Source organism: Oncorhynchus tshawytscha, linkage group LG25, assembly GCF_018296145.1.
Source record: "Oncorhynchus tshawytscha isolate Ot180627B linkage group LG25, Otsh_v2.0, whole genome shotgun sequence".
Classification (NCBI taxonomy): domain Eukaryota; kingdom Metazoa; phylum Chordata; class Actinopteri; order Salmoniformes; family Salmonidae; genus Oncorhynchus; species Oncorhynchus tshawytscha.
This window is the reverse complement of record NC_056453.1, coordinates 35,975,260-36,000,870: the sequence shown is the minus strand read 5'-3', so window position 1 is coordinate 36,000,870 and position 25,611 is coordinate 35,975,260. Positions and strand designations below refer to the sequence as shown.

General features: G+C 43.7%; 2 protein-coding genes across 8 annotated transcripts in view; both read left to right on the top strand.

Moving 5' to 3' along the window:
• Positions 1–11,754, top strand: part of cyth1b (cytohesin 1b) — a 52,399-nt gene extending 40,645 nt beyond the window's left edge. For 5 of the 7 annotated variants that reach the window (XM_024396003.2, XM_042306283.1, XM_024396005.2 and 2 more), the window contains 10 exons: positions 5,615–5,681; positions 5,776–5,894; positions 6,637–6,717; positions 6,789–6,901; positions 7,037–7,185; positions 8,223–8,335; positions 9,687–9,765; positions 9,848–9,919; positions 10,032–10,186; positions 10,488–11,754. In XM_024396003.2, coding sequence (XP_024251771.1) covers positions 5,615–5,681; positions 5,776–5,894; positions 6,637–6,717; positions 6,789–6,901; positions 7,037–7,185; positions 8,223–8,335; positions 9,687–9,765; positions 9,848–9,919; positions 10,032–10,186; positions 10,488–10,566 — 1,027 coding nt within the window. In that variant the 3' untranslated portion in view covers positions 10,567–11,754. The remainder of the gene's footprint in view (positions 1–5,614; positions 5,682–5,775; positions 5,895–6,636; positions 6,718–6,788; positions 6,902–7,036; positions 7,186–8,222; positions 8,336–9,686; positions 9,766–9,847; positions 9,920–10,031; positions 10,187–10,487) is intronic. The other 2 variants (XM_024396002.2, XM_024396004.2) reach the window with 2 other exon arrangements.
• A 280-nt stretch (positions 11,755–12,034) lies between these two features.
• LOC112229873 (dynein axonemal heavy chain 17) overlaps positions 12,035–25,611 on the top strand; it is an 87,704-nt gene continuing 74,127 nt past the window's right edge. The window contains exons 1-18 of the mRNA XM_024395987.2: positions 12,035–12,466; positions 13,943–14,133; positions 14,227–14,419; positions 18,264–18,363; positions 18,462–18,547; positions 18,638–18,763; positions 18,953–19,105; positions 19,225–19,311; positions 19,392–19,559; positions 20,123–20,239; positions 20,332–20,600; positions 20,815–21,010; positions 21,237–21,383; positions 21,541–21,649; positions 21,734–21,837; positions 21,932–22,069; positions 25,144–25,287; positions 25,380–25,565. Of these exons, the coding sequence (XP_024251755.2) occupies positions 12,128–12,466; positions 13,943–14,133; positions 14,227–14,419; positions 18,264–18,363; positions 18,462–18,547; positions 18,638–18,763; positions 18,953–19,105; positions 19,225–19,311; positions 19,392–19,559; positions 20,123–20,239; positions 20,332–20,600; positions 20,815–21,010; positions 21,237–21,383; positions 21,541–21,649; positions 21,734–21,837; positions 21,932–22,069; positions 25,144–25,287; positions 25,380–25,565 (2,853 nt within the window). The 5' untranslated portion in view covers positions 12,035–12,127. The remainder of the gene's footprint in view (positions 12,467–13,942; positions 14,134–14,226; positions 14,420–18,263; positions 18,364–18,461; positions 18,548–18,637; positions 18,764–18,952; positions 19,106–19,224; positions 19,312–19,391; positions 19,560–20,122; positions 20,240–20,331; positions 20,601–20,814; positions 21,011–21,236; positions 21,384–21,540; positions 21,650–21,733; positions 21,838–21,931; positions 22,070–25,143; positions 25,288–25,379; positions 25,566–25,611) is intronic.

Sequence of the window (25,611 nt, the reverse complement as noted above, 5' to 3'; positions counted from 1 at the left end):
GGGTGTAGACACCATGGTGATGGCGGTGGGTGTTGGGGGAGGGAGTAGACACCATGGTGTTGGGGGAGGGAGTAGACACCATGGTGATGGCGGTGGGTGTTGGGGGAGGGAGTAGAATCATCCTTAGTGAAGTGTCCCCAACCTCCCCACCCACTGACCCATAGTATTGGTGATGATGTCAGTGATCGTGTGTGCTTCTCTCATTGAAGACGCTGATGGGTCTGGGACAGTGGTCGCCCCAAGGCTACAGACACTTAAATGGGTTAATGGGGCTGTTCATTGCATGTATGATGTCTTTAGAGAGCATAATATAACTCTATATATTATGAGCTCTAAAGACTCTAAAAAGCCTTTGTAAACCATTCATAAAGCTTTTATACACCTTATAGATATACCCTTTCTACATTTTATAGGGCATAGACACTGAGTGTACAAAACATTAGGAACGCTTTCACTTGGTCAGTCTATGATTCCTTATTGATGTCACTTGTTAAATCCACTTCAATCAGTGTAGATTAAGGGGAGGAGACCGGTTAAAAAAAAAAAAAATTTAAAGCCTTGAGACATGGATTTTGTGTGTGTGTGTGCCATTGAGGGTGAATGGGCAAGACAAAATATTGAAGTGCCTTTTTGAACGGGGTATGGTAGTAGGTGCCTTTTTGAACGGGGTATGGTAGTAGGTGCCATTTGAACGGGGTATGGTAGTAGGTGCCATTTGAACGGGGTATGGTAGTAGGTGCCATTTGAACGGGGTATGGTAGTAGGTGCCATTTGAACGGGGTATGGTAGTAGGTGCCATTTGAACGGGGTATGGTAGTAGGTGCCATTTGAACGGGGTATGGTAGTAGGTGCCATTTGAACGGGGTATGGTAGTAGGTGCCATTTGAATGGGGTATGGTAGTAGGTGCCATTTACACCGGTTTGTGTGCGTATTAGAACTGCAACACTGCTGGGTTTTTCACGCTCAACAGTTTCCCGTGTGTATCATGAATTGTCCACCACCCAAAGGACATCCAGTCAACTTGACATGGGAAGCACTGGAATCAACATGGGCAGCATCCCTGTGCATCCCTGTGGAACGCTTTTGACACCTTGTAGAGTCCATGCCCCGATGAATTGAGGACAAGGGGGGGCGTACACAGTCTTGTACACAGTCCTTTTGTACATTTTATAGGCCATTTACACTATAAAGTGTGTATAAAAGCTTTATGAATTGTTTACAAAGGTTTTTTTAAACAGTTTACAAAGGCGTTACAATGTTCTAAAGGCCTAGTGCTGAGCGATTCCGTTCTTTTTGAAGTCTGTTTTGGTTCCATTATTAATAAATAATCACAAATTACTATTTTTGGTTCCGATCATTTAAAAAACAACATTGACGCGTTATGTGGGTTGAATGCTTTAACAACCCATAATAAAAACAATTTCATAAAAGCCCATGATGGTACTGCCTGCTCATGATTCTTTTACCTAGCAGGCGTAAAAGAAACCCAGACCAGACAATTAACAGCACAATGGAGTATGATCATTGTAGTTAGTTTAGTGCACAAAAGGTGATAATTATGTAGAACATTGGCCTGTTGGAAACTACATCTCACAGTTCGGACATGAGAATTACTCTAGAGAAACTAGGTGCATTGAGTTCACATTAATAAAAAAAATGCAATTCTAATAATTGAACTGACTTCGGTCAATTTTAAAAACAACTAGAAATAACCTACATTTCTGTTAATCGCTCAGCAATACAAAGGCCATTTGAGTTGTTTTCGAAGGCTCTATGCATGCGTTATACTGACTTCAAGTGGAACTGACAGCGTTTTAACTACTTTGCAGATATTATACAATCATATCAGTCAAAAATATAACATTCCCAGTTTGTTAAAAACAAACTTTATAAGAGTTTTAAAAAATAGGTTCTATTTGACTAAAAATTCCATGATTTACAGTAAGGCATTGTTGGAGAATAGATGGATGCAGTTCAATGCATGATGAATATAATTTTACAATACATTTCTTGGTAGTCCCCCAAAAATACTGAATTTGAACAACTAGTTAGGCAGAGTGAATTTACAAACTATGCTATCTACTCTGAATAATTTCAGAGCACCCTCGTCTGAGTGTGCCAGAGTGCATACTAACTGAGGAATTTAAGAACGCGCGACACCAACTGAATATGACCGGTGTCAGTAAATTTGGGCAAAAAAAGGTAAATCGTCTGGAACGCTGCGTTCTTTTGTTTGAGTCTGGAAGTAGCTAGCAAGCTAGCCAACTTTTGCCAGTTAGCTTGGGTGCTTGACTGCTGTTATGAGGAACGCTCAGATTAACCCTACTCCTCGGCCAGTGTCCAGTGTTAATCGTGCAGTGTACGCTCGGAGAGCGACACACTCTGTCTGTAAATTCAATCTGATAATGCTCTGAATTTACGAATGACTCCGAACACACTGGAGGCAGAGGCAATCTATGAACGCACCCTTAGCTAGTTGTTAGAGTTGCATCAATTCGAATCTGGTATCAGGATAAATATGACATTGAGTCACCGATTGTATACTATATTTTTTATTAGCTAAGCAATAAGTGGTAAATGCAATTTTCGTATATACGGGCTCTCTGTCCCACCTCGCAGGGCAAACAGAGAACTAACTTGTTCTTGACAAAGATATTATAAATATACTCTGACAGAAAAAGTTCTTGCTTCCGAGCCGGCCTGTCAGAGTAGAGACTGGGCGTGGTTTAGACTCATTCAGCCTATCGTTGATTGTTGTCGTACGAGCTGGTACCAGCCCCCGGGCGCTCCAGTTGATAGATGTAACTTGCTGTGTCGAGTATCTATGAGCTCATTCCCTAGATACCGTTATCACATATCTGGTTTCTGTTATTGTTTGAGTTCTAACAGTCTGTGGTTTGCTACACTACGTTCTGTATGTGTCCGTTTTTATGTTATTCTGTATTTTTCCATCATGAGAAAGGCCCATGGCCCTGAAACTGTTAACAATGTTTCAAGTCAGCTATGTTGCATAACACCTACATACATCCACACAAGCCAAAAGCAGATAATATTCAATCACTTATATAGTAACGGGCTATAGTACATTTGACTGACAACTGTGAGGATTCTGCATTTGGCATTGATCAAAATTAATAGTCAGGCAGGCAATTTCCCATTCAAATGTGGGTTTGGACAATCATGCATAGGTAGGTAAGCTGCAGAAGGACGAGCAGGCTACTATTCCCCATCGTTTATCAGTGCAACTAGCTGAACATGTTTGAGAGGGTTTTTCTAATGTCCCCTAGCATTAGTTGTTGATCTTGTTGATGGGCATAAGTGAGGGAGAGAACTTACTTTTTACATGGTTGTTTGATCAATAGGACTGTAAAGTTCCCAAATGTAAGAGGACTCTTGTGATATTACACCGAACAAAAATGTAAGTGCAACATGCACCAATTTCAAAGATTTTACTTCGTTACAGTTCATATAAGAAAAATCTGTCAATTGAAATAAATAAATTGGGCCCTAATCATCTATGGATTTCACATGACTGGGAATACAGATATGCATCTGCTGGTCACAGATACCTTAAAAACAAGGTACTATAGGGGTGTGGATCAGAAAACCAGTTAGTATCTGGTGTGACCACCACTTGCCTCATGCAGCTCGACATATCTCCTTTGCATAGAATTGATTCAACGGATGTGCGAAGTTACTGGATATTGGTGGGAACTGGAACAAGCTGTCGTACATGTCGATACAGAGCATCCTAAACAACCTCAATGGGTGACGTCTGGTGCCATGCAGGCCATGGAAGAACGGACATTTTCAGCTTCAAGGAATTGTATACAGATCCTTGTGCCATTTTGTTTTCTGTGTGACCAACATGTTTTTATCATGCTGAGACGTGAGGTGATGGCAGCAGATGAATGGCACGTTAATGAGCCTCAGGATCTCGTCAAGGTATCTCTGTGCATTCGTTGTCTGTAGCTTATGCCTGCCCATACCATAACCCCACCGTCACCGTCTCTGACATCAGCAAACCACTTGCCCACACGGCGCCATACACGCTGTCATACACGCTATCTGCCCCGTACAGTTGAAACCGGGATTCAACTGTGAAGAGCTCTCTCTACCGCACCTGCTGTCTCGAACTCTGAATGATCGGCTATGAAAAGCCAACTAACACTGACCTGTTGCACCCTCTACAACCACTGTGATTATTATTATTTATGAACATTTGAACATCTTGGCCATGTACTGTTATAATCTTCACCCGGCACAGCCAGAAGAGGACTGGCCACCCCTCAGAGCCTGGTTCCTCTCTAGGTTTCTTCCTAGGTTCCTGCCTTTCTAGGGAGTTTTTCCTAGTCACTCTGCTTCCAAATCTGCATCGCTTTCTGTTTGGGGTTTTAGACTGGGTTTCTGTAAGCACTTTTTGACATCAGCTGATGTAGGAAGGGCTATAGAAATACATTTGATTTGTCTTCTCCAGCGTGCCAGTGGCCATCGACGGTGAGCACGCAGATGAGCTTCCCTGAGACGTTTCTGACAGTTTGTACAGAAATTCTTTGGTTGTGCAAAGAACAGTTTCATGGGGTGGTTGTTTAACCATGCTGGCATGGCATGGTTAACAGATTTAACCATGCTGGCATGGCATGGTTAACAGATTTAACCATGCTGGCATGGCATGGTTACATGTTGTAAGGCTGGTTGGACATACTGCCAAATTCTCTAAAAAGATGTTGGAGGCTGTTTATGGTAGAGAAATGAACATTCAATTCCCTGGCAACAGCTCTGGTGGACATTCCTGCAGTCTTCATGCCAATTGCACGCGCCATAAACAATTGACATCTGTGACATTGTGTTGTGTGACAAAACTGCACATTTGAGAGAGGCCATTGTCCCCGCACAAGGTGCACCTGTGTAATGATCATGCTGTTTAATCAGCTTCTTTATATGCCATACCTGTCAGGTGGATGGATTATCTTGGCAAAGGAGAAATGCTCACTAACAGGGATGCAAACAAATTTGTGCACAACATTTCTGAGAAATAAGCTTTTTGAGGGTGTGAAACATTTCTGGGATCTTTTATTTCAGCTAAAGTGGGACCAAAACTTTACATGTTGGGTTTTTATATTTTCGTTCAGTGTACATATTTGCAGTAATCCGTTTATGTGTATTTTTTGGCGAATGCATTGTAATGCGCTGAAGTCGCCCTTTTGCTACTGCCTGCAAACACACAGTCCAGTTCAAAGTGAATGATGGCAGGCCCGTATGACAAATGGCTTGTTTCCATAAAGGCCTAATGTACATCTGATTGGACTCCGGTCCTGGATGAGACAGATGGTTTTATTACCTGCAGTGTCTAATTGTCCAACCCACGGCCGATTTCCCACTCTATATTGCTATAGAATTGTCACAAATGCCTTACTATACGTCATTCCCAAACATTCAAAACAATTATGGAAACGTTTATGGAAATGTGAAACTCACCATATTTAAGCACTTGCTTGTCAGAAAATGTAAAAAAAGGTGTCATTCTTGCAGGGGGTATATATGAACAGATTTGAATAAGATTTCATGTTGCTAAAACACTCAGTTCCACCTTAATGACTGTTGTGTCTGTAGGAAAAGCATGCAGAGAAACAAGCAGGTGTTCATGGGGTGCAAGAAGTTCAACATGGACCCAAAGAAGGTGAAGCCCAATCGTAAACCAGCCTCTCTGTTCTGTGATTGGTGCTCTGGCTGTGGTTCTGTGTTCTGATTTGACTGTGTGTACCATCAATCAGGGGATCCGGTTTTTGATTGACAGCGGTCTGCTGAAGAACACCAGTGATGACATCGCCCAGTTCCTCTATAAAGGGGAGGGGCTAAACAAGACCGCCATCGGAGACTATCTGGGGGAGAGGTGAGAAACGGGAGAGTGAAAAGAGTGAGAGTGTGGGAGAGACATTGAAAGAGATTGATGGATGAGCTATTAGGTGGGTTAATGCAGGAATTCCCAAACTCGTTCCTGTTTTTTTGCCCTAGCACTACTCAGCTGACTCAAATAATCAAAGCTTAATGATGAGTTGGTTATTTGTATCAAATCTAACTTTTATTTGTCACATGCGCCAAATACAACCAGTCTAGACCTTCCCGTGAAATTCTTACTTACAAGCCCTTAACCAACAGTGCAGTTCCTGAAGAGTTAAGAAAATATTTAGCAAGAAACAGCTGTGTAGTGCTAGGGTAAAAAACAAAACTGGCACCAAGGGGAGGCTCCAGGACCAGGTTTGGGAAACTCTGGGTTAATGCATTCTCAACTCAGTGATATTGATTTGGCCCATTTGTTTCTGGACACATACATGTGCTGGCCACAGAGAGGAGGCAAGGATTAGGAGATTATAGATTGAATCTATTAGATTATATTTGGGTATGTTTCTGGTTTCATAGCTTTTTTCTGATAAATCTCCTTAACTTACCTAGGTCCTGTTCAGTTGGCAAGAAACATTCGGATATGGAATGAAACATGAAGAAACCGCATTGAACTTGTCCAATAAGAAACACTACTTTTCGGTTTCAAAGCGTTTAGCTACAGTATTCCCTACTGAACGCAACGCTGATCTAGTCGCTTTTATCACCTGAATACTGTTTATGTGTTTCTGTAGAGAGGATTTCAATCTTGAGGTTCTACAAGCCTTTGTGGAGCTGCATGAGTTTACTGACCTTAACCTGGTCCAGGCCCTCAGGTAACACATACACATATGCTCACCATACACACACACACCACACTCTTATGTTTGCATGTCCTCTCCCCCAGGCAGTTCCTGTGGAGTTTCCGGTTGCCAGGTGAAGCCCAGAAGATCGATCGCATGATGGAGGCGTTTGCCCAGAGATACTGTCACTGTAACCCTGGCGTCTTCCAGCACAGCGGTATAGAAAGGCCACCGCACACACACACTTGCATGCACACACATACGCAAGCATGCTCACACACACACACACACACACACACACACACACACACACACACACACACTAACTTCCCCGTCCATCTCTGTGTTCCAGATACGTGTTATGTGTTGTCGTTTGCTGTGATCATGCTGAACACCAGTCTCCATAACCCCAATGTGAAGGACAAACCCTCCCACCAGAGATTCACCACCATGAACAGAGGAATCAACGATGGCGGAGACTTACCTGAGGACCTACTCAGGGTATCTATCAATCTGTATCTCTCCCCATCACTCTCTCCATCCCTCTGTTTTTCTACCAAGCTCTCTCTATTCCCCTCCCTTTTCCTTTACCTGTCCCTCCCTCTATCCATAGTATACTAGGATTGGCTGAGGACCTGAGCCCTATACTATGTATGTGGTTTGAGGAGTTAGCAAGGTAACTTTGGTCAGTTCTGAGTTCAACTCTGGATAAATGGTACCATGAAAGTCGCTCACCTTTTAGCCAGGTCAATTTCTATGGCAACGAATCCTTCTGAACTAACCTGCTCCCGGGCGGGTTAGGGACTAAGAACGTTAGTTATCCGCTTTTGGCTAGATGCATCTGTGTGGTTCACCCATGCATCATCTATTAGCAGAATTACTGTCTTACCTCAATTAGCCACGAAATCCCTAGTTTGAAAGTGACGGTTTTCTTGAAGCTGTGCCGTGCCATTTTCCCTGCATTTCCCCACACGTGGGCTGGCCCCCTAGCAATTCGAGTTCTAGCCAATGAGCTTCAGCCCCTTGTATTTTCAGAGACAGCTTTTGGTGCCACTTACCGAACTATGGGCTAAAAAGTATACAAAAGTACTGGGGCATCTATTTTTAATACTTTTATTTAATAAAAAATGGTGCTCATGATAAGCACACCAAAGACAGCATTAACGATACGTAATAAAAGAGACCGCTCTTCATCAAGCCAATATCACACTGAATTTGCTAGATGACTTTTCTTTCATCAATGAAAATGCGACATTGACTCGCCCATGGATTGATGTTTCAGCATTGTCTCAATGAAGAGTTTGGCTTTCGACTAGCCACTTGTGACATGCATGCACAGTTACAAGCCTGCTAGAGTTAGCAGCGTCGTAGTACGGATAAAGCCTGAGCTGAAATGTGAAGCTAACTGAAGCTGGTTAACTTTAGAAAACCCTGAGTAGATCTAGCTTCAATTGTAGTATACCCCCATTCTGTGTTTGCATCAAACGTCTTATAATCTCTTTCTCGCTCTCTCTTTCCATTCCCTTCTCTCTTTGTAGAACCTGTATGAGAGTATAAAGAACGAACCCTTTAAGATCCCAGAGGATGATGGGAACGACCTCACACACACTTTCTTCAACCCCGACCGGGAGGGCTGGCTACTCAAACTAGGTAAGTGTCAACTTTGCAGTTTACATTAATTGGAGAACAGGACAGCCAGTTTTATTGATGTTGCCACTGCTCTCTGGTGGACAGATGCAGACCTACACTCTCCAGTTTGGTCTTCTCAGTCATACATATATTGAACAAAGATATAATGCAACATGTAAAGCAGGGGTACTCAACTCTTACCCTACGAGGTCCGGAGCCTGCTGGTCCTACCTGATAATTAATTGCACACACCTGGTGTCCCAGGTCTAAATCAGTCCCTAATTAGAGGGGAATAATGAAAAAATAAAGGGGAACTGTCTTTGAGGTCCAGAGTTGAGTTTGAGGGATGTAAAGTGTTGGTCCCATGTTTCATGAGTTGAGAAAACAAATCCCATAAATGTTCCATATACACAAAAAGCTTATTTCGCTCAAATGTGTTAATATCCCTGTTAGTGAGCCTTTCTGGATTTTGTGGATAATCCATCCACCAGACAGGTGTGGCATGTAAAGAAGCTGATTAAACAGTGTGTAACAGCAATTAAACAGCGTGTGACCACGCCAGCAAGGACCTCCACATCCGGCTTCTTCACCTGTGTGATTGTCTGAGACCAGCCACCCGGACAGCTGATGAACTGAGGAGTATTTATGTCTCTAATAAAGCCCTTTTGTGGAGAGAAACTCATACTGATTGGCTGGTCCTGGCCCACCCGGGGCTGCGCCCATGCCCAGTTATGTGAAATCCATAGATTACGGCCTAATACATTTTATTTAAATTGTCTGATTTCATTATATGAACTTTAACTCAGTATAATCGTTGAAATTGTTGCATGTCTTAATATTTTTGTTCAGTATAGAATAGAGCCTAATTATGGTATAAAATTAGTAGAAATATTAATGGCTTAATGTAGTTTCTTTTTGTCTTTTTTCTTCATTTGTTTTGTTTGGGTGATTTTGGTCTCCAGGAGGTATGTAAATGTATATGTCTGGATTGTAAACATTACCCTCCCCAGCCTGTATGTGCTTTGCTTCAGGGTGCTGTTTCCCTACTGCCCACCGCTCTGTCCAATTAAAATCTACTGTTAACTATGATTTCATTATAAAGAATGAAATGGTGTTTAATTGTTGGCAAGATGTGATTTATCTGCTCTGTGTTACTCATGCTGTGAGGTCCTAAGGTTATCAACCTCTAAACGCAAACTACCTTTAAACGTAACCCTACCATCCAATCAACATGCCATCTAATGCATTGTGTTCATGGTCGACTTTGTTGTCGTCATGATGTGCCTTCTGAGAAGCATGACTGCATTAAAGATGCATTTAATCTTTGCATTTAGCTTCTATGAATCCTGATTGAACTGACTTTTAACCCCCTCAGGAGGCCGTGTGAAGACGTGGAAGAGACGATGGTTCATCCTCACAGACAACTGCCTGTACTACTTTGAGTACACTACTGTGAGTTTTTCTTTTTCTGTCATGCTTTTTCTCCATTGCTTTCTTTGTATCAATTATGAGCTATAACCTTCTCTCCCTCCAGGATAAGGAGCCTAGGGGTATCATCCCTCTGGAGAATCTTAGTATTAGAGAGGTGGACGACTCTAAGAAACCAGTAAGTTACTCTCTCTCCCTCTCTTTTCCTGTGCTCGTTCTCCTGCCATTCTCCCTGTTTACTTTTAGAAGCCTCTGTCACACCTCCCCCCTTCTCTCTCGCTCTCTCTCAGAACTGTTTTGAGCTGTTCATCCCGGACCACAGGGATCAGGTGATCAAGGCGTGTAAGACCGAGGCGGACGGACGCGTTGTCGAGGGCAACCACACCTTCTATCGAATCTCTGCCCCCACAGCTGAGGAGAAGGAAGAATGGATCACCAGCATCAAGTGAGATCTTGGCTGTCCAAATAACCTCTTCTTCTTTGTGACGTGTACACACATTCACTACTCCCCACAAGTTTAAAAGCATTGGATTGGTGTAGACATGGGCTAGGGGGACTTATACCAGTAATATCCTTTCATATCCATGAAGGAATGTGAACAAGTGCACACTTTGGGAGAAAGGAGAGATATTTGGGACACAACCCTTCTCTTATTTCCATCCTGTCCTGTTCTTGATATGTATGATCCTGTTCTAGTCCCAAGCCAAATGTAAAATCAATATTGCTTTCCCCCCTCTTCCCTGTAGAAAAGCCATCAGCAGGGACCCCTTCTATGAGATGGTGGCAGCCCGGAAGAAGAAGGTGTCGGCTCTGACTAGCCCGTAGAAAGGCTCCAGCACTTCAGCAGGAGAAGCAGCAGACCTCACTCTACTCTATAGCCCAGTGTCTATGGACCTGAACTAAAGGAATTACTAAAGGAACTATAGAATTATGTATATAAGAAAGCAGAATGTCCCCACAATCTGAAAGGTGGAAGCTGTCATCATATTGATTACATGTTGCATTCTTCAGATACACAAACACTGGAGGGGAAGGATTTTGAAGGGGCACGGGTTTAGGATGGAGATCAGGATGCAGAGAGGATTGGACCTCCTTCAGCGCCCTCTACAGGAAGTTACATCAGGCAATATTTTGCTTTGATATAAAATGAACAGAGAAAGGTGCCATTAACCTCTTTTTACATAAACCTCTTCTCATGATGCTCTGTAGTAATGACAGCACTATCTCTTTCTGAATGGTTCCCATAACAAACCACCACTGTTTCCTCTCTCGCTCTCTCTTTCGCCCCTTACGGGTCGAGATGATACTTTGTTGTTTTGTTAAATGTTTCCGGGACATTGGCCTGTGTCAGTGATCTGGGGGGTGAGATATGGGAGCTGAGTCGGCACAATAGTTTAAAAAAAATACTGTCTTGGCCGAAAGCCTTGTTATGCCATCACTGTGTTAGTTCTGTTCTTAATTTAGTTTCTTGTTTTGATACCTCTGTTACTACAACTGCACAGTCATGTGGAAGGAGGTGGTATGGAGGGAGGGGAGAAAGAAATCAAGAAGGGGGTTGAGGGAAACAAAGGATTGTAATATATCACTACTCAGGTTGAAATATTCTGTCTCTTATTCTGATATTGTGATGAGTACTTTTGCATAAACAGTAAGTTTGCAGGGAAGGATAATTTTTATAAAGACCTTTCACAGTGTTATTATACAGTTGTATGCTGTCTGTTACAAATGTGTTGTCTTATAAGATGCATTTCTGTCATCAATGACCCCTTTGGAGGGCTGTGTTTTTGTTTTTCATTGGCAGATAAATTAATCAGTAATTTTTGTTCACAATGCACTGTTTATGAAATGTAAATCAAGCTTGAATTATTTGTTTGTTTGTTTATCAATAATACATATAATTTCTTGTAAAGTTGTTTTGTATCAAAGGTTTGTCCCTCTTTATGCAATCATATGTTTGTTTATTTGATTTCAGTTAACCAGATCTCAGATTTATTAAATCTCATGTTAATCTCATATTTGCTTTCTTTGTTTAATATTTGACTTGATAGGTGAAGTTAACACACAACTTTAGAGATGTTTTGCCATTGGATGTAACCACACAAGACAGAAATTGGAGACAGCCATAGAGATCCACCTATGGGCACAGCAATGATAGGGTCCACATTCAATAGCTCGAGCCTTTAGCGCTGATTGACAGTCCAAACAAAAACCGTTAGGAATGGGTGAACACTCTGAGCACGAGGAACGTATTTCACATTTGATTTCCAACGTTTTGTCAGTTGTAGTTTAGCTTGGTAGCTAACGTTAGCTGGTAAGATTAACGTACACTGAACATTAAGGAATAGCTAGCAAATAGTTGACTGTGGCTGTCAAACTGTATGATAACATGGAAGGAGAAGATCAGAGGATCGTGTTTTTACAGAACGTGACTTTAAAGGCGCTAAAGTTGAAACCTGACAAATGGCAGAAGTTTATTGCCGGGGAGGAAACCCGAGCTTTGATCGGCAACTTCATTGAAAAATCCGACATCAATAGCCTTGTTATTTCTCTAAATGCTGCATCCCAACTTGTTTGCAGCCTTGAGTTTCCGCAAACAATTAAAAACAAAGCTGTATATTTTATCAAGAAAGATAAAGAAGTTATTACAAAAGACAATATAAAGAATGTATTTATTGGAGACGTCGCGAATTCCCCAGTGGACGCTACAATCGGCGCAATTGAGGGGGTGAGTAATGTTAGGCCAGGCCGCCTAGCTAGCCCAATGTCAACTAGACTTGGACTGAAATAGGTGCCGGTGTTGGCTATTTGTTTCAAGTGTATGTGGCGGTTTATATTTAACGGTACAGTTGAAGTCGGAAGTTTACATACACTTAGGTTGGAGTCATTAAAACTGGTTTTTCAACCACTCCACAAATTTCTTGTTAACAAACTATAGTTTTGGCAAGTCGGTTAGGACATTATCACACAAGTAATTTTTCCAACAATTGTTTACAGGTTATTTAATTTATAATTCACTGTATCACAATTCCAGTGGGTCAGAAGTTGACATACACTAAGTTGACTGCGCTTTTAAACAGCTTGAAAAATTACAGAAACGATGTCATGGCTTTAGAAGCTTCTGATAGGCTAATTGACATAATTTGAGTCAATTGGCGGTGTACCAGTGGATGTATTTCAAGGCCTACCTTCAAGCTGGCCTAGCTGTGTGGCAGGTGGCCTAGTTGTTAGAGCGTTGGACGAGTAAACAAAATAGTTGCAAGATCAAATCCCTGAGCTGACAAGGTAAAAATCTGTCGTTCTGCCCCTGAACAAGGCAGGTTGCCTTACCAGTTTGCCTGAACAAACTGTTCCTAGGTTGTTATTGCAAATAATAAATGGTTCTTAACTGACTTGCCTAGTTAAATAAAGGTTAAACAAATATTTAAAAAACTCACTCCCTCTGCTTGACATCATGGGAAAATCAAAATAAATCAGCCAAGACCTCATTTAAAAAATTGTAGACCTCTACAAGTCTGGTTCATCCTTGGGAGCAATTTCCAAACATATGAAGGTACCATGTTCATCTGTACAAACAATAGTACGCAAGTATAAACACCATGGCTTAAGGACAAAGCCTTGACCTCAATCCTATAGAAAATTTGTGGGCAGAACTGAAGAAGCGTGTGTGAGCAAGGAGGCCTAAAAAACCTGACTCAGTTACACCAGCTCTGTCAGGAGGAATGTGACAAAATTCACCCAATTTATTGTGTAAGGTTACACGAAACGTTAAACAATTTAAAGGCAATGCTACCAAATACTAATTGAGTGTATGTAAACTTCTGACCCACTGGGAATGTCATGAAAGATATTAAAGCTGAAATAAATCATTCTCTCTACTATTATTCTGACATTTCACATTCTTAAAATAAAGTGCTGCTCCTAACTGACCTAAGACAGGGAATTTTTACTAGGATTAAATGGCAGAAATTGTGAAAAACTGAGTATAAGTGTATTTGGCTAAGGTGTATGTAAACTTCCGACTTCCACTGTAGGTGGAACTGGAACAGGAACTGCACAATATTTTTGAGCTAATATTCTAGCTACAAGAGGAATAGGAGCTCAAGCAGTAGCTAGAACATTTGAGGTGCTGGTACTCAAGGGACTGGTTGTAGCTATTGATAAATTAAACGGTCGCTCATAAATTTAACAAGTGTTTCTCCAGATTGCTTACCCTCTACACACCAACAAAGACAACACCAGATGCTGGCCCAGGGTGGTTTCAGATGATGTGTCTCGCCATGCACACAAACTGAAGAATGAAGTGTTCGTCGTTGGAGGTCAAATCAAAGGCAGAACATTCCTGCCATTACCAGCAAACGCAGATGCTCTTGAAGATTCAGAATACACCTACCGGTATTAAACTGTCACCTCCCGTAATGTCTCAAATCGTATAATACATTGACCGTTGAAAATAAACAGTGCATTGTCTCCTTTCCCCCAATGCAGGCTCTCTTGCTCCATTGACAGTAAGTTGATGCATGCCTTTGAGACGGTGATAATCGACTGGACTCACCAGGTGACAGAGGTTCTTAGTAAAGACTCTGCCCAGCCGATCCTGGATGGACTGAACCCACTGCCCAGAGTGGAGTTTGATTTCTGGAACAACAGACTCGTGAACCTGGAGTGTATTTATGCACAGGTACCCTATTTTACAATATAAAAAAAAAACAATATGAAAGATGATATTGTTGTTTGAAACGTGTGTCTTTGTGCGCTGTCAGTGCTAGGAGCTGTCCATGGTTCTGATTGGGTTAGGCCAACAATTAGGTGGTGTTGAATCGACAGCGAAAGGGGACCTGCATTAGCAGGTCAGGATTCAATCAGATCAAGCACTAATCTAGCCTGATGACTCACACTAAATTATTCCCCTGATCTGACATTCTATACATACTTTAGTCTGAGACTGCCATCATTGAAGTTGTTTGTGGTGACGCGGGGTGTTTGTATTGTCATGAGCGATTGTATTGTCTCTAACCGATCAGAGTATCAAAGCCAATGACACATTTTCAAACCGCCGCTTTACCCACGTGTGTTCTGGCTCTCTCCCAACCCATCGTTTTCTGTACCGATCAGACGACCCCGAATGGGCTCGCATTCGGTGAAGGGTTGGGTAGGTACTCAGATCTAGCTAGACTCATTGCGGAGAAGAAACTAACGTCCATGGGTGTGGCGTAGCGTTTCGTCGGAGAAAGGAGTCTGGATAGCCAGTAATAACCAGTGTTGGCTGACAGCTGCATAGCAGTAATGGTGCACAACTCCAGGATTCGTGGAGATGACTCCGACTCCTGTCGTTGGAGTAAAAGGAGTCAACTCTTGCTCGACTCCGACTCCTGTGGTCGTAGTTGAAGGAGTCGACTCTTGCTCGACTCCCAAAACATTCTGAAGCAGATGCGCATACATGTACACAACACTTCATTATTGCAGAGTCGTACTAGGAAGACTACATCTGCGTTCTAGAGGACTGACATGAGCATGATGCCGCCCACTTGCTCATCAACTTTGCCTATAAAATGCCTATTTTGTTTGAATTTAGAAGGTGATGTCTAGGAACTAGAATAGTTCAGAGGTATTTCTGCTGTGCGCAGGATCCCAGTGCAGACGTTGCACTCTACACTGATAAGCCTATTCTTTGCCATGTTATAGCCCTATTCAGACAGGTATTACTAGAGACGCTGGTTGAATGTTTACACAGTGTGTTCAATAAAGACATGAAAACATATAATTGTTTGTGTGTTATTAGTTTAAGCACACTGTGTTTGTCTATTGTTGTGACTTAGATGAAGACCAGATAACATTTTATGACCAATTTATGCAGAAATCCAGGTAATTCCAAAGGGTTCACATACTTTTTCTTGCCACTGTAAATTGATGGTGTGATCATAATCATTATTTTAGCGATCCATGGTAGATGTCCTTCCTAATAACAATGTCCACATCCTGCTGACATGAGCTTCTGAAAACCTACAGGAAGGTAGCTCTCCAGGAACAGGGTTGGAGAACCCTGACCTAGGACATCAACAAGCAGCCAGGGTTTCATTAAATAAGCTTTAGAAAAAATACTTTTTTTGCACATTTAGGCATAATTAAACTGATGCATTTGGCGACGTTCAACTTCAATTCGCTGGCACAATGAATAATAGCTTAGCCATACTCATTCATAGCCTGGTATATACTTTTAGTCAATTTACGAGGCATTGCAAGACAAGAGATATACAGATTACCAAGATATAGCCTATGCGCACGGTTCCGACTGTCTGTCTACCTGCACCTATCCCCTCTCTCCCTCGCTGGCTCCCCTGCTCTTTTTGCTATGAAAAATGCTAGTGTGTGTTTGGTGTTCGGTCTGTTGCGTGTAGAATAGCTCAGCCTACTCATTGATAGCCCCTACTTTAGTGAACTTGTGTGAGACATTGCGATAGTTCGACATTGTGATGGGTACAGCATTGCGATAGCCAATACATCTTTTGATTACCGATGTACAGTTCTGACTGTCTGCCTGATGGCTGTCATGCCTACCTATGGCTGTACCCCTCCCCTCTCTCTCCCTCCCTTTGCCGGTAAAGATGCAATAGTTTGTTCTCGGATGTAGACAATGGCAAATAGTTTCCTCCGTTGCAGAAATTCTGAATCTTATGAGGCGGAATCGAAGCTTGACACCCACAAATGGAAGTCGACACCGGGAGTCGGCGGGCAAGGAGTCGACTCCCCATCACTACATAGCAGATGTTTTGGTGGTGTCATTCACTTTCAATGGAAGGACAGCGATAGTGGGCGGCTGAACAGGACGGGACTCTCGAAATTAGAAACAATTAAATTGGCTAGTTCAGCTGTCAAGAAATGGGCAGGTTGTAACTTGATCCTACTGCTACGATTGGATAGAGCAAGGCTGTATCTCCGCTCCCTTTCACATCTCCCTATCGCTCATATACTTGCTTCTCATATCACTTGCTGCTGTTTACTGCTACTATGAGAACTAGCTCAATGGCGTAAAGCCACAAATGTGAATAATATTTAACAAGGAGAGCGAGAGTAGGAAAAAAGTTAAAACAATGATGCACGTTCTGTCTGAATGATTGAAATCTGCCCATAGTTTGAGAAGTGAGAACACACACACACACACTGTTCTTGGTCCATAAACATGTAGGAATAGTCTTAGGTAGCTAACCCTATTGACAACCTTTATTTAGGCATTTTAAAACACTTTATTATTTCCCTATTATGACAATCATCTAATCCGACTATCAATTGTCAATTTACAGATACGATTGCGGCTGGTCGATTTTGGTCACTGTGTCAATTCATCCAGTTCTCAATACTGCACCTTTCTGTTGGATAATGATCTAGCTGGTGCAGGTGGTGAGTGGCAGCTGGCATAGCAACAATTTCGCTATGTAGAGGGACTATCGGCTTAGCCGATAGAGAAATGCCGATAGACTAGAAAAGGCCAATATCGGCCCGGCTGATTATCAGTCGTTCTCTTGTCCTTAGATCTTAAGGAGAAAAGGTAACTTTAGCCAGCAGCATACCACCCTGCATCCCACTGCTGATTTGCTTCTGAAGCTAAGCAGGGTTGGTCCCTGGATGGGAGACCAGATGTTGCTAGAAGTGGTGTTGGAGGGCCAGTAGGAGGCACTCTTTTCTCTGTTCAAAAAAAAAAAAAGCCATTTCCCTGTGTAGTGTGCTGTATTTTGGAGGGGTTGTTGAACAGGTGTCCTGACTGTCTGTGCTTATTAAAGATCCCATGGCACTTATTGTAAGAGTAGGGGTGTTAACCCTGGTGTCCTGGCTAAATTCACAATCTGCCTGTCATACCATCACAGTCATCTAACCATCCCAAGCTTACAATTGGCTCATTCATCTCCCCCATAACTATTCCCCAGGTTGTTGCTGTAAATGAGAATGTATTCTCAGTCAACTTATCTGGTAAAATATAAAAAAAATACATTTGGCTTCTTAAGAGTACATTCTGGGCTGGGTATGAGCTGACATATTGATGAGTTGCTGCTCCTCTGTGTCACAAACGACTCCCTTCCTTATTATACATACTGCGTTACAACTTCTAAACGGTGCTAGTAGAAGTCGTAGGCTCTATCGATGTTAGCAATAATGACTGTAATGTCAAACCATTGATGTTAGGCTAATGCATGTTTTCATGTTAATTTGGATGGAGGATTTATGGCAATCAGTCTAATTTGAATGTTTGAATTTGTAACGCAGCTGCATGAACTTCTAATGTGGCTGCGTGGGCTTTATCGGATTATAGTCTGTGTGGTTTAGTTGCATCCAATGGCAGTGTCCGTGATAAAGTAACGCAACAGGTCGCTTGTTGATTTGACAGCTCTAATGCAGTTCCGACACTGCCAAAACAATGCTATGTGGATGTCAATCTGATTGAATCTAGCCCTAACTCGAGCTGCGCTGCAGGTATCAGGAGTGTGAATACTGATAGGTCAATTGGTCATGGTCCTTTCTTTTTTCTGAAGTTGATGGAGCCAAAAGTGCGCAAGATGGCAGAAATTGTTGAAAAAGCATCAAGTACCTACTGGCCAGCACTGAAGAGTATCTACAGGGATGTCAATGAAGGTTAAACAACGTTTTCACTAACTCAGATTTCCCTGTTTGAACACAAATGGTCGTGGACCTGCATGCATTATATGTTATGCCACCCTCATCCATTGTAGGTCGGACGGAAGCACGGGATATTGTTCTTTATCTGAAGCCACTGCAGAAGATACTTGATGAGATTGAACAGTTGGAGTACTCACAGGTGAAAACAGCTTCATGTGTCCATCATATTAATTCAGATAATTATCTTTAAACCTTCACTTTACACCTTTTCCCTCTGTCCTATTTGCAGCTGCCAACCTACGTGGGAGCTGTGATGCACACAGTGTGTCTAACCTGGGCTAACTCTGAGCACTACAGCCACCCTGCTAGGATCATTGTCATCCTCCAAGAAATCTGCAACCTCTTCATTGATATGGTAATTGTCAGTGATGTTTTTCCAAAGTGCATGTCTTTTCAATGTCTTTTTAATAACTCCAATCAGAATATACTTACCCCCTAGCCCCCTTCCCTAGACACTTCTCAGACCTAGCCCCTACTACAAAAACACATTTCACCTAGTAAAGAAACATTCATATTTTGGAGACTGTCCTCCTGTGTGCTGCAGACAAGGAACTTCCTGGGTCCAGAGGAGGTGATGAAGGGCCTTATGGGGGAGATCGACGAGATTCTGGGAAACATCAGGATGAGCATTGTCACCTTGGTGACCCTCAGAGAGACTTACAATCAGTGCAAAGTCGACATGGACAAATACTTCAAAGTCAGTATACATTTTTACACTCTCACCTATTTTACAACACTCAAGGCAACATTTCATCAAACCTTCAAGTGTTACAACCCTATGACTAAAGTCAATTATCTCTGTACATTTATGTCTAGAATGGAAACTCAAAGAACTGGGATTTCCCTTCACACCTCGTGTTTACCAGGCTGGATGCCTTCCTGCAGCGTCTACAGACCATAGAGGTACACACACACACACACACACACACACACACACACACACACACACACACACACACACTGGGCTAACCTGCGTCTGGTAGGAGGTGTATGCGGTGTCAGTGGAGCTGCTAAAGCTGGAGAAGGTGGACATCCAGGGGGTCCGAGGCAGCGCCCTGGGAAACATGGTCTTCAGCATCTACGAGGAGTTCCTTGATCTCATCAAAATATTCGCAGAGTGCAAATACGACGCCATCGACACAGGCAACAAGGTAACCAACCTTGGCTCTGGACAAAACTAGTGCGCTACTAGGGATGAGGTGTAATGTCAGACGCAGAGCCAGCTGTGTTGTTCAGAGTAGTGCACTACTAGGGAGTAAGGTGTAATGTCAGGCGCAGAGCCAGCTGTGTTGTTCAGAGTAGTGCACTACTAGGGAGTAAGGTGTAATGTCAGGCGCAGAGCCAGCTGTGTTGTTCAGAGTAGTGTACTACTAGGGAGTAAGGTGTAATATCAGACGCAGAGCCAGCTGTGTTGTTCTGAGTAGTGCACTACTAGGGAGTAAGGTGTAATGTCAGACGCAGAGCCAGCTGTGATGTTCAGAGTAGTGCACTACTAGGGAATGAGGTGTAATGTCAGGCGCAGAGCCAGCTGTGTTGTTCTGAGTAGTGCACTACTAGGGAATGAGGTATAATGTCAGACGCAGAGCCAGCTGTGATGTTCAGAGTAGTGCTCTACTAGGGAATGAGGTGTAAAGTCAGACGCAGAGCCAGCTGTGATGTTCAGAGTAGTGCACTACTAGGGAATCAGAGTTGCTCCTCTTTCCCTCTCCCTCAGAGCTTTGATGAGAACTTCAGGAAGTTCCAGGACCAGATCTTGGACTTTGAGAGACGGTTAGGCACCATCCTGTGCCAGGCTTTCGATGACTGTGCCTCCACAGAGTCTGCTGTCAAGGTCAGTCTAATGTAAGGTGTTCTGAAACCTAAAGTATGTACAGTAGTGAAAGTCACTCTTCAAAACCCCCTTCCATTTCCTCCTGCATGTAGATGTTGGACATGTTTGGCTTCATCCTGGAGCGCCCTCACATCCAGAACCAGATCTGTTCTAAGTACAAGGAGCTGGTGGAAATGTTCAGCTCAGAGCTGGACCACACCAAGCTGGTGTACGACGCCCAGATGGCAGCCGTGGAGACATGTAAAGGCGTCCCGCCCATTGCCAAAAACATGCCCCACGTTGCCGGGCAACTCAATTGGGCCAGGGAGGTACAAGACCGCATCCAGATCCCCATGAAGAACTTCAAGGCTATCCACCACCCGTACGTGCTGTAGTATGGTCCGCCACTCATACTCTAGTATACACTACTGTCAGTGTCCTGGTTAACTATGCACAAAGCATCTGAGACTCCTCACCTTTTAACTTTTTTTCTATGAATACGCATGTTGAAATGAAATGCATTAAAATGGCCTTGCAGACAGTTGCTGTCAGTGTGTATTGGAGGCTAACAGTCCTGTGTGTTGTGTTGTATCCAGGTGTATGGACACGGATGAGGCCAGGCTGGTGTTCCAGAAGTATGAAGAGATGATGGGGCTGCTGCACCAGTACTGTGTGAGCGTGTACACAGAGTGGACATCCCGGGTCGGCACTGACTGCCAGTTCAACCTGGAGCAGCCTCTGCTTCTACGCAACACCAAGAACAACGTCCTCAGTGTCAACTTCAACAAGCAGGTCTGGCCCTCTAAACGCCCTCTAAACACACACACACACACACACACACACACACACACACACACACACACACACACACACAGCCCACACACACACACTCTCTCTCCAAACACACACTCTGTCTTGACACTTTCTGTAGACTAAACAGACTATGCTAGAGTTAGCCATATCTCTGTGTGTCTGGTCTGTGAGGTGTGAAAGGAGTAACATGTTTATCCCGCTGCAGCTGGTGGCCGTTCTGAGGGAGGTGAAGTATCTGACCATCCAGGGCCAGCAGGATGTGCCTCCCAGCGCTGCTGAAGTCTTTTCCCAGAGTGAGACCTTCAGGAAATACGTGGGCAACCTGGACCTCATCGTCTCCTGGTACAACCAGGTACAGGACAGGACACTGGAAGGGAGGGCATAGACAGATGGATGAATATATGTATGTTTGGTTAACATACAAGGAGTGGAGTTTTAGTTCTAAAACTGCAACTGAAAGACACAAACTCAATGTAAAAACCTTCTGAGGTGGTATCTGTCATCCACAGATCCTAGCCACCGTCCTGCCAGTGGAGTTTCCACTGCTTGAGGAGGAGCTGAAGGGCATCGATGAGAAACTGGCCCTGGCTGAGAGCACTCTGAGCTGGCATGGGGAAGGTACTGGACTGAAGGCTGATGAACACAACATTACTACTCATATTCATAACATATGGTCATAATGGTCACTTATGTGTGTGCCAGGTGTGTGGGAGTACATCCAGCAGATGAGAGACAACTTGCATGACTTTGAGAGCAGAATCAACCAGGCTAAGACCAACGTGGAGGCCATGCACATAATCATGGAGGTTAGGACCGTCTATCTGATACACCCCTGCTTTCCCCTCTGTACTGTACCACTGGAGGGAAGATGTGATGGTTGTATTGTGATGTGAATGACAGGAGTGGTCTGTGAGCCCCATGTTTGAGAGGAAGGACAATAAGGACTCTCTGCTGGATCTGGATGGAAGACAAGCAGCCCTTAACAAGAAGTACGCTGCCATCAAAGAGTCTGGCGAGAAACTCCACCAACTGACACAGGTAAAGAAACAACTACTACATACAGTATTGAACAAACAGTGAATAAGTACACTGGGAGAGTGTTCAGTACACTGAGTGTACAAAACATTAAGAACACCTATTGAGTTAAACCAGCCCTTTTGCCCTCAGAACAGCCTCAGTTCATCGGGGCATGGGCTCTACAAGGTGTCGAAAGCGTTCCACAGGGATGCTGGCCTATGTTGACTCCAATGCTTCCCACAGTTGTGTCAAGTTGACTAGATGTCCTTTGGGTGGTGGACCATTCTTGATACACACAAGAGAGTGTATCAGCAGAGTTGCAGTTCTTGACACAAACCGGTGTGCCTGGCACCTACTACCACATCTCGTTCAAAGGCACTTAAATATTTTGTCTTGCACATTCACCCTCTGAATGGCACATATGCACAATCCATGTCTCAAGTTTCTCAAGGCTTAAAAGTGTTCTTTAAATTGTTTCCTTCCCTTCATCTACACTGATTGAAGTGGATTTAAACGGTGACATCAATATTTATTTTTTTAATTTTTTTATTTCACCTTTATTTAACCAGGTAGGCCAGTTGAGAACAAGTTCTCATTTGCAACTGCGACCTGGCCAAGATAAAGCATAGCAGTGTGAGCAGACAACACAGAGTTACACATGGAATAAACAATCAACAAGTCAATAACACAGTAGAAAACAAAGGGGGGAGTCTATATACAATGTGTGCAAAAGGCATGAGGAGGTAGGCGAATAATTACAATTTTGCAGATTAACACTGGAATGATAAATGATCAGATGGTCATGTACAGGTAGAGATATTGGTGTGCAAAAGAGCAAGTAAATCAATAAAAACAGTATGGGGATGAGGTAGGTGAAAATGGGTGGGCTATTTACCAATAGACTATGTACAGCAGCAGCGATCGGTTAGCTGCTCAGATAGCTGATGTTTGAAGTTGGTGAGGGAGATAAAAGTCTCCAACTTCAGCGATTTTTGCAATTCGTTCCAGTCACAGGCAGCAGAGTACTGGAACGAAAGGCGGCCAAATGAGGTGTTGGCTTTAGGGATGATCAGTGAGATACACCTGCTGGAGCGCGTGCTACGGGTGGGTGTTGCCATCGTGACCAGTGAACTGAGATAAGGCGGAGCTTTACCTAGCATGGACTTGTAGATGACCTGGAGCCAGTGGGTCTGGCGACGAATATGTAACGAGGGCCAGCCGACCAGAGCATACAGGTCGCAGTGGTGGGTGGTATAAGGTGCTTTAGTGACAAAACGGATGGCACTGTGATAGACTGCATCCAGTTTGCTGAGTAGAGTGTTGGAAGCCATTTTGTAGATGACATCGCCGAAGTCGAGGATCGGAAGGATAGTCAGTTTTACTAGGGTAAGCTTGGCGGCGTGAGTGAAGGAGGCTTTGTTGCGGAATAGAAAGCCGACTCTTGATTTGATTTTCGATTGGAGATGTTTGATATGAGTCTGGAAGGAGAGTTTGCAGTCTAGCCAGACACCTAGGTACTTATAGATGTCCACATATTCAAGGTCGGAACCATCCAGGGTGGTGATGCTAGTCGGGCATGCGGGTGCAGGCAGCGATCGGTTGAAAAGCATGCATTTGGTTTTACTAGCGTTTAAGAGCAGTTGGAGGCCACGGAAGGAGTGTTGTATGGCATTGAAGCTTGTTTGGAGGTTAGATAGCACAGTGTCCAATGACGGGCCGAAAGTATATAGAATGGTGTCGTCTGCGTAGAGGTGGATCAGGGAATCGCCCGCAGCAAGAGCAACGTCATTGATATATACAGAGAAAAGAGTCGGCCCGAGAATTGAACCCTGTGGCACCCCCATAGAGACTGCCAGAGGACCGGACAGCATGCCCTCCGATTTGACACACTGAACTCTGTCTGCAAAGTAATTGGTGAACCAGGCAAGGCAGTCATCCGAAAAACCGAGGCTACTGAGTCTGCCGATAAGAATATGGTGATTGACAGAGTCGAAAGCCTTGGCAAGGTCAATGAAGACGGCTGCACAGTACTGTCTTTTATCGATGGCGGTTATGATATCGTTTAGTACCTTGAGTGTTGCTGAGGTGCACCCGTGACCGGCTCGGAAACCAGATTGCACAGCGGAGAAGGTACGGTGGGATTCGAGATGGTCAGTGACCTGTTTGTTGACTTGGCTTTCGAAGACCTTAGATAGGCAGGGCAGGATGGATATAGGTCTGTAACAGTTTGGGTCCAGGGTGTCTCCCCCTTTGAAGAGGGGGATGACTGCGGCAGCTTTCAATCCTTGGGGATCTCAGACGATATGAAAGAGAGGTTGAACAGGCTGGTAATAGGGGTTGCGACAATGGCGGCGGAAAGTTTCAGAAATAGGGGGTCCAGATTGTCAAGCCCAGCTGATTTGTACGGGTCCAGGTTTTGCAGCTCTTTCAGAACATCTGCTATCTGGATTTGGGTAAAGGAGAACCTGGAGAGGCTTGGGCGAGGAGCTGCCGGGGGCAGAGCTGTTGGCCGAGGTTGGAGTAGCCAGGCGGAAGGCATGGCCAGCCGTTGAGAAATGCTTATTGAAGTTTTCGATAATCATGGATTTATCGGTGGTGACCATGTTACCTAGCCTCAGTGCAGTGGGCAGCTGGGAGGAGGTGCTCTTGTTCTCCATGGACTTCACAGTGTCCCAGAACTTTTTGGAGTTGGAGGATGCAAACTTCTGCCTGAAGAAGCTGGCCTTAGCTTTCCTGACTGACTGCGTGTATTGGTTCCGGACTTCCCTGAACAGTTGCATATCCCGGGGACTATTCGATGCTATTGCAGTCCGCCACAGGATGTTTTTGTGCTGGTCGAGGGCAGTCAGGTCTGGGGTGAACCAAGGACTGTATCTGTTCTTAGTTCTGCATTTTTTGAACGGAGCATGCTTATCTAAAATGGTAAGGAAGTTACTTTTAAAGAATGACCAGGCATCCTCAACTGTACAATAAGGAATCATAGTTTTCACCTGGTCAGTCTATGTCATGGAAAGAGCAGGTGTTCTTAATGTTTTATAAAGTCAATGTTTGATAAGTGTGCCATGCTGAAGAGTCTGTGTATCTGGTGTCTGTAGGAGAATAAGAACCTGTTTGGAGCAGATGAGAGCACTTACTCGTGGATGGCCTACGTCGACTACATTGATGACAAAGTCCTGGACGGGTTCTACAAAGTCGTCAATGTGTCTCTCAAGTTCCTTGCTAGTAACATGCTCGCCAAGGTATAATTCATCTCGGAGACAAACCCTCACAGATATCAGTCGTGTTAAATCCCTTTATGTGCTACTAACTGGCGTGTTGTGTTGACTTGCAGTCGAGTATAAACCCACTGTTTGAGGTGCGTTTTGAATTGGAGGATGGAGACACATCGTTCTACCCGTCTTTGGTCTATGGCATATCTGATGGCTTTTACGACCTGGTCGAGAGTCTCATCCATGATGTGTACCAAGTTGCTGAACTAGTTCCTCGGATATCAATGACCAACAAAACATGCTACGATGTGAGTACAACCCTGTGTGTGTGTGTGAGATTGAATGTTACCTATG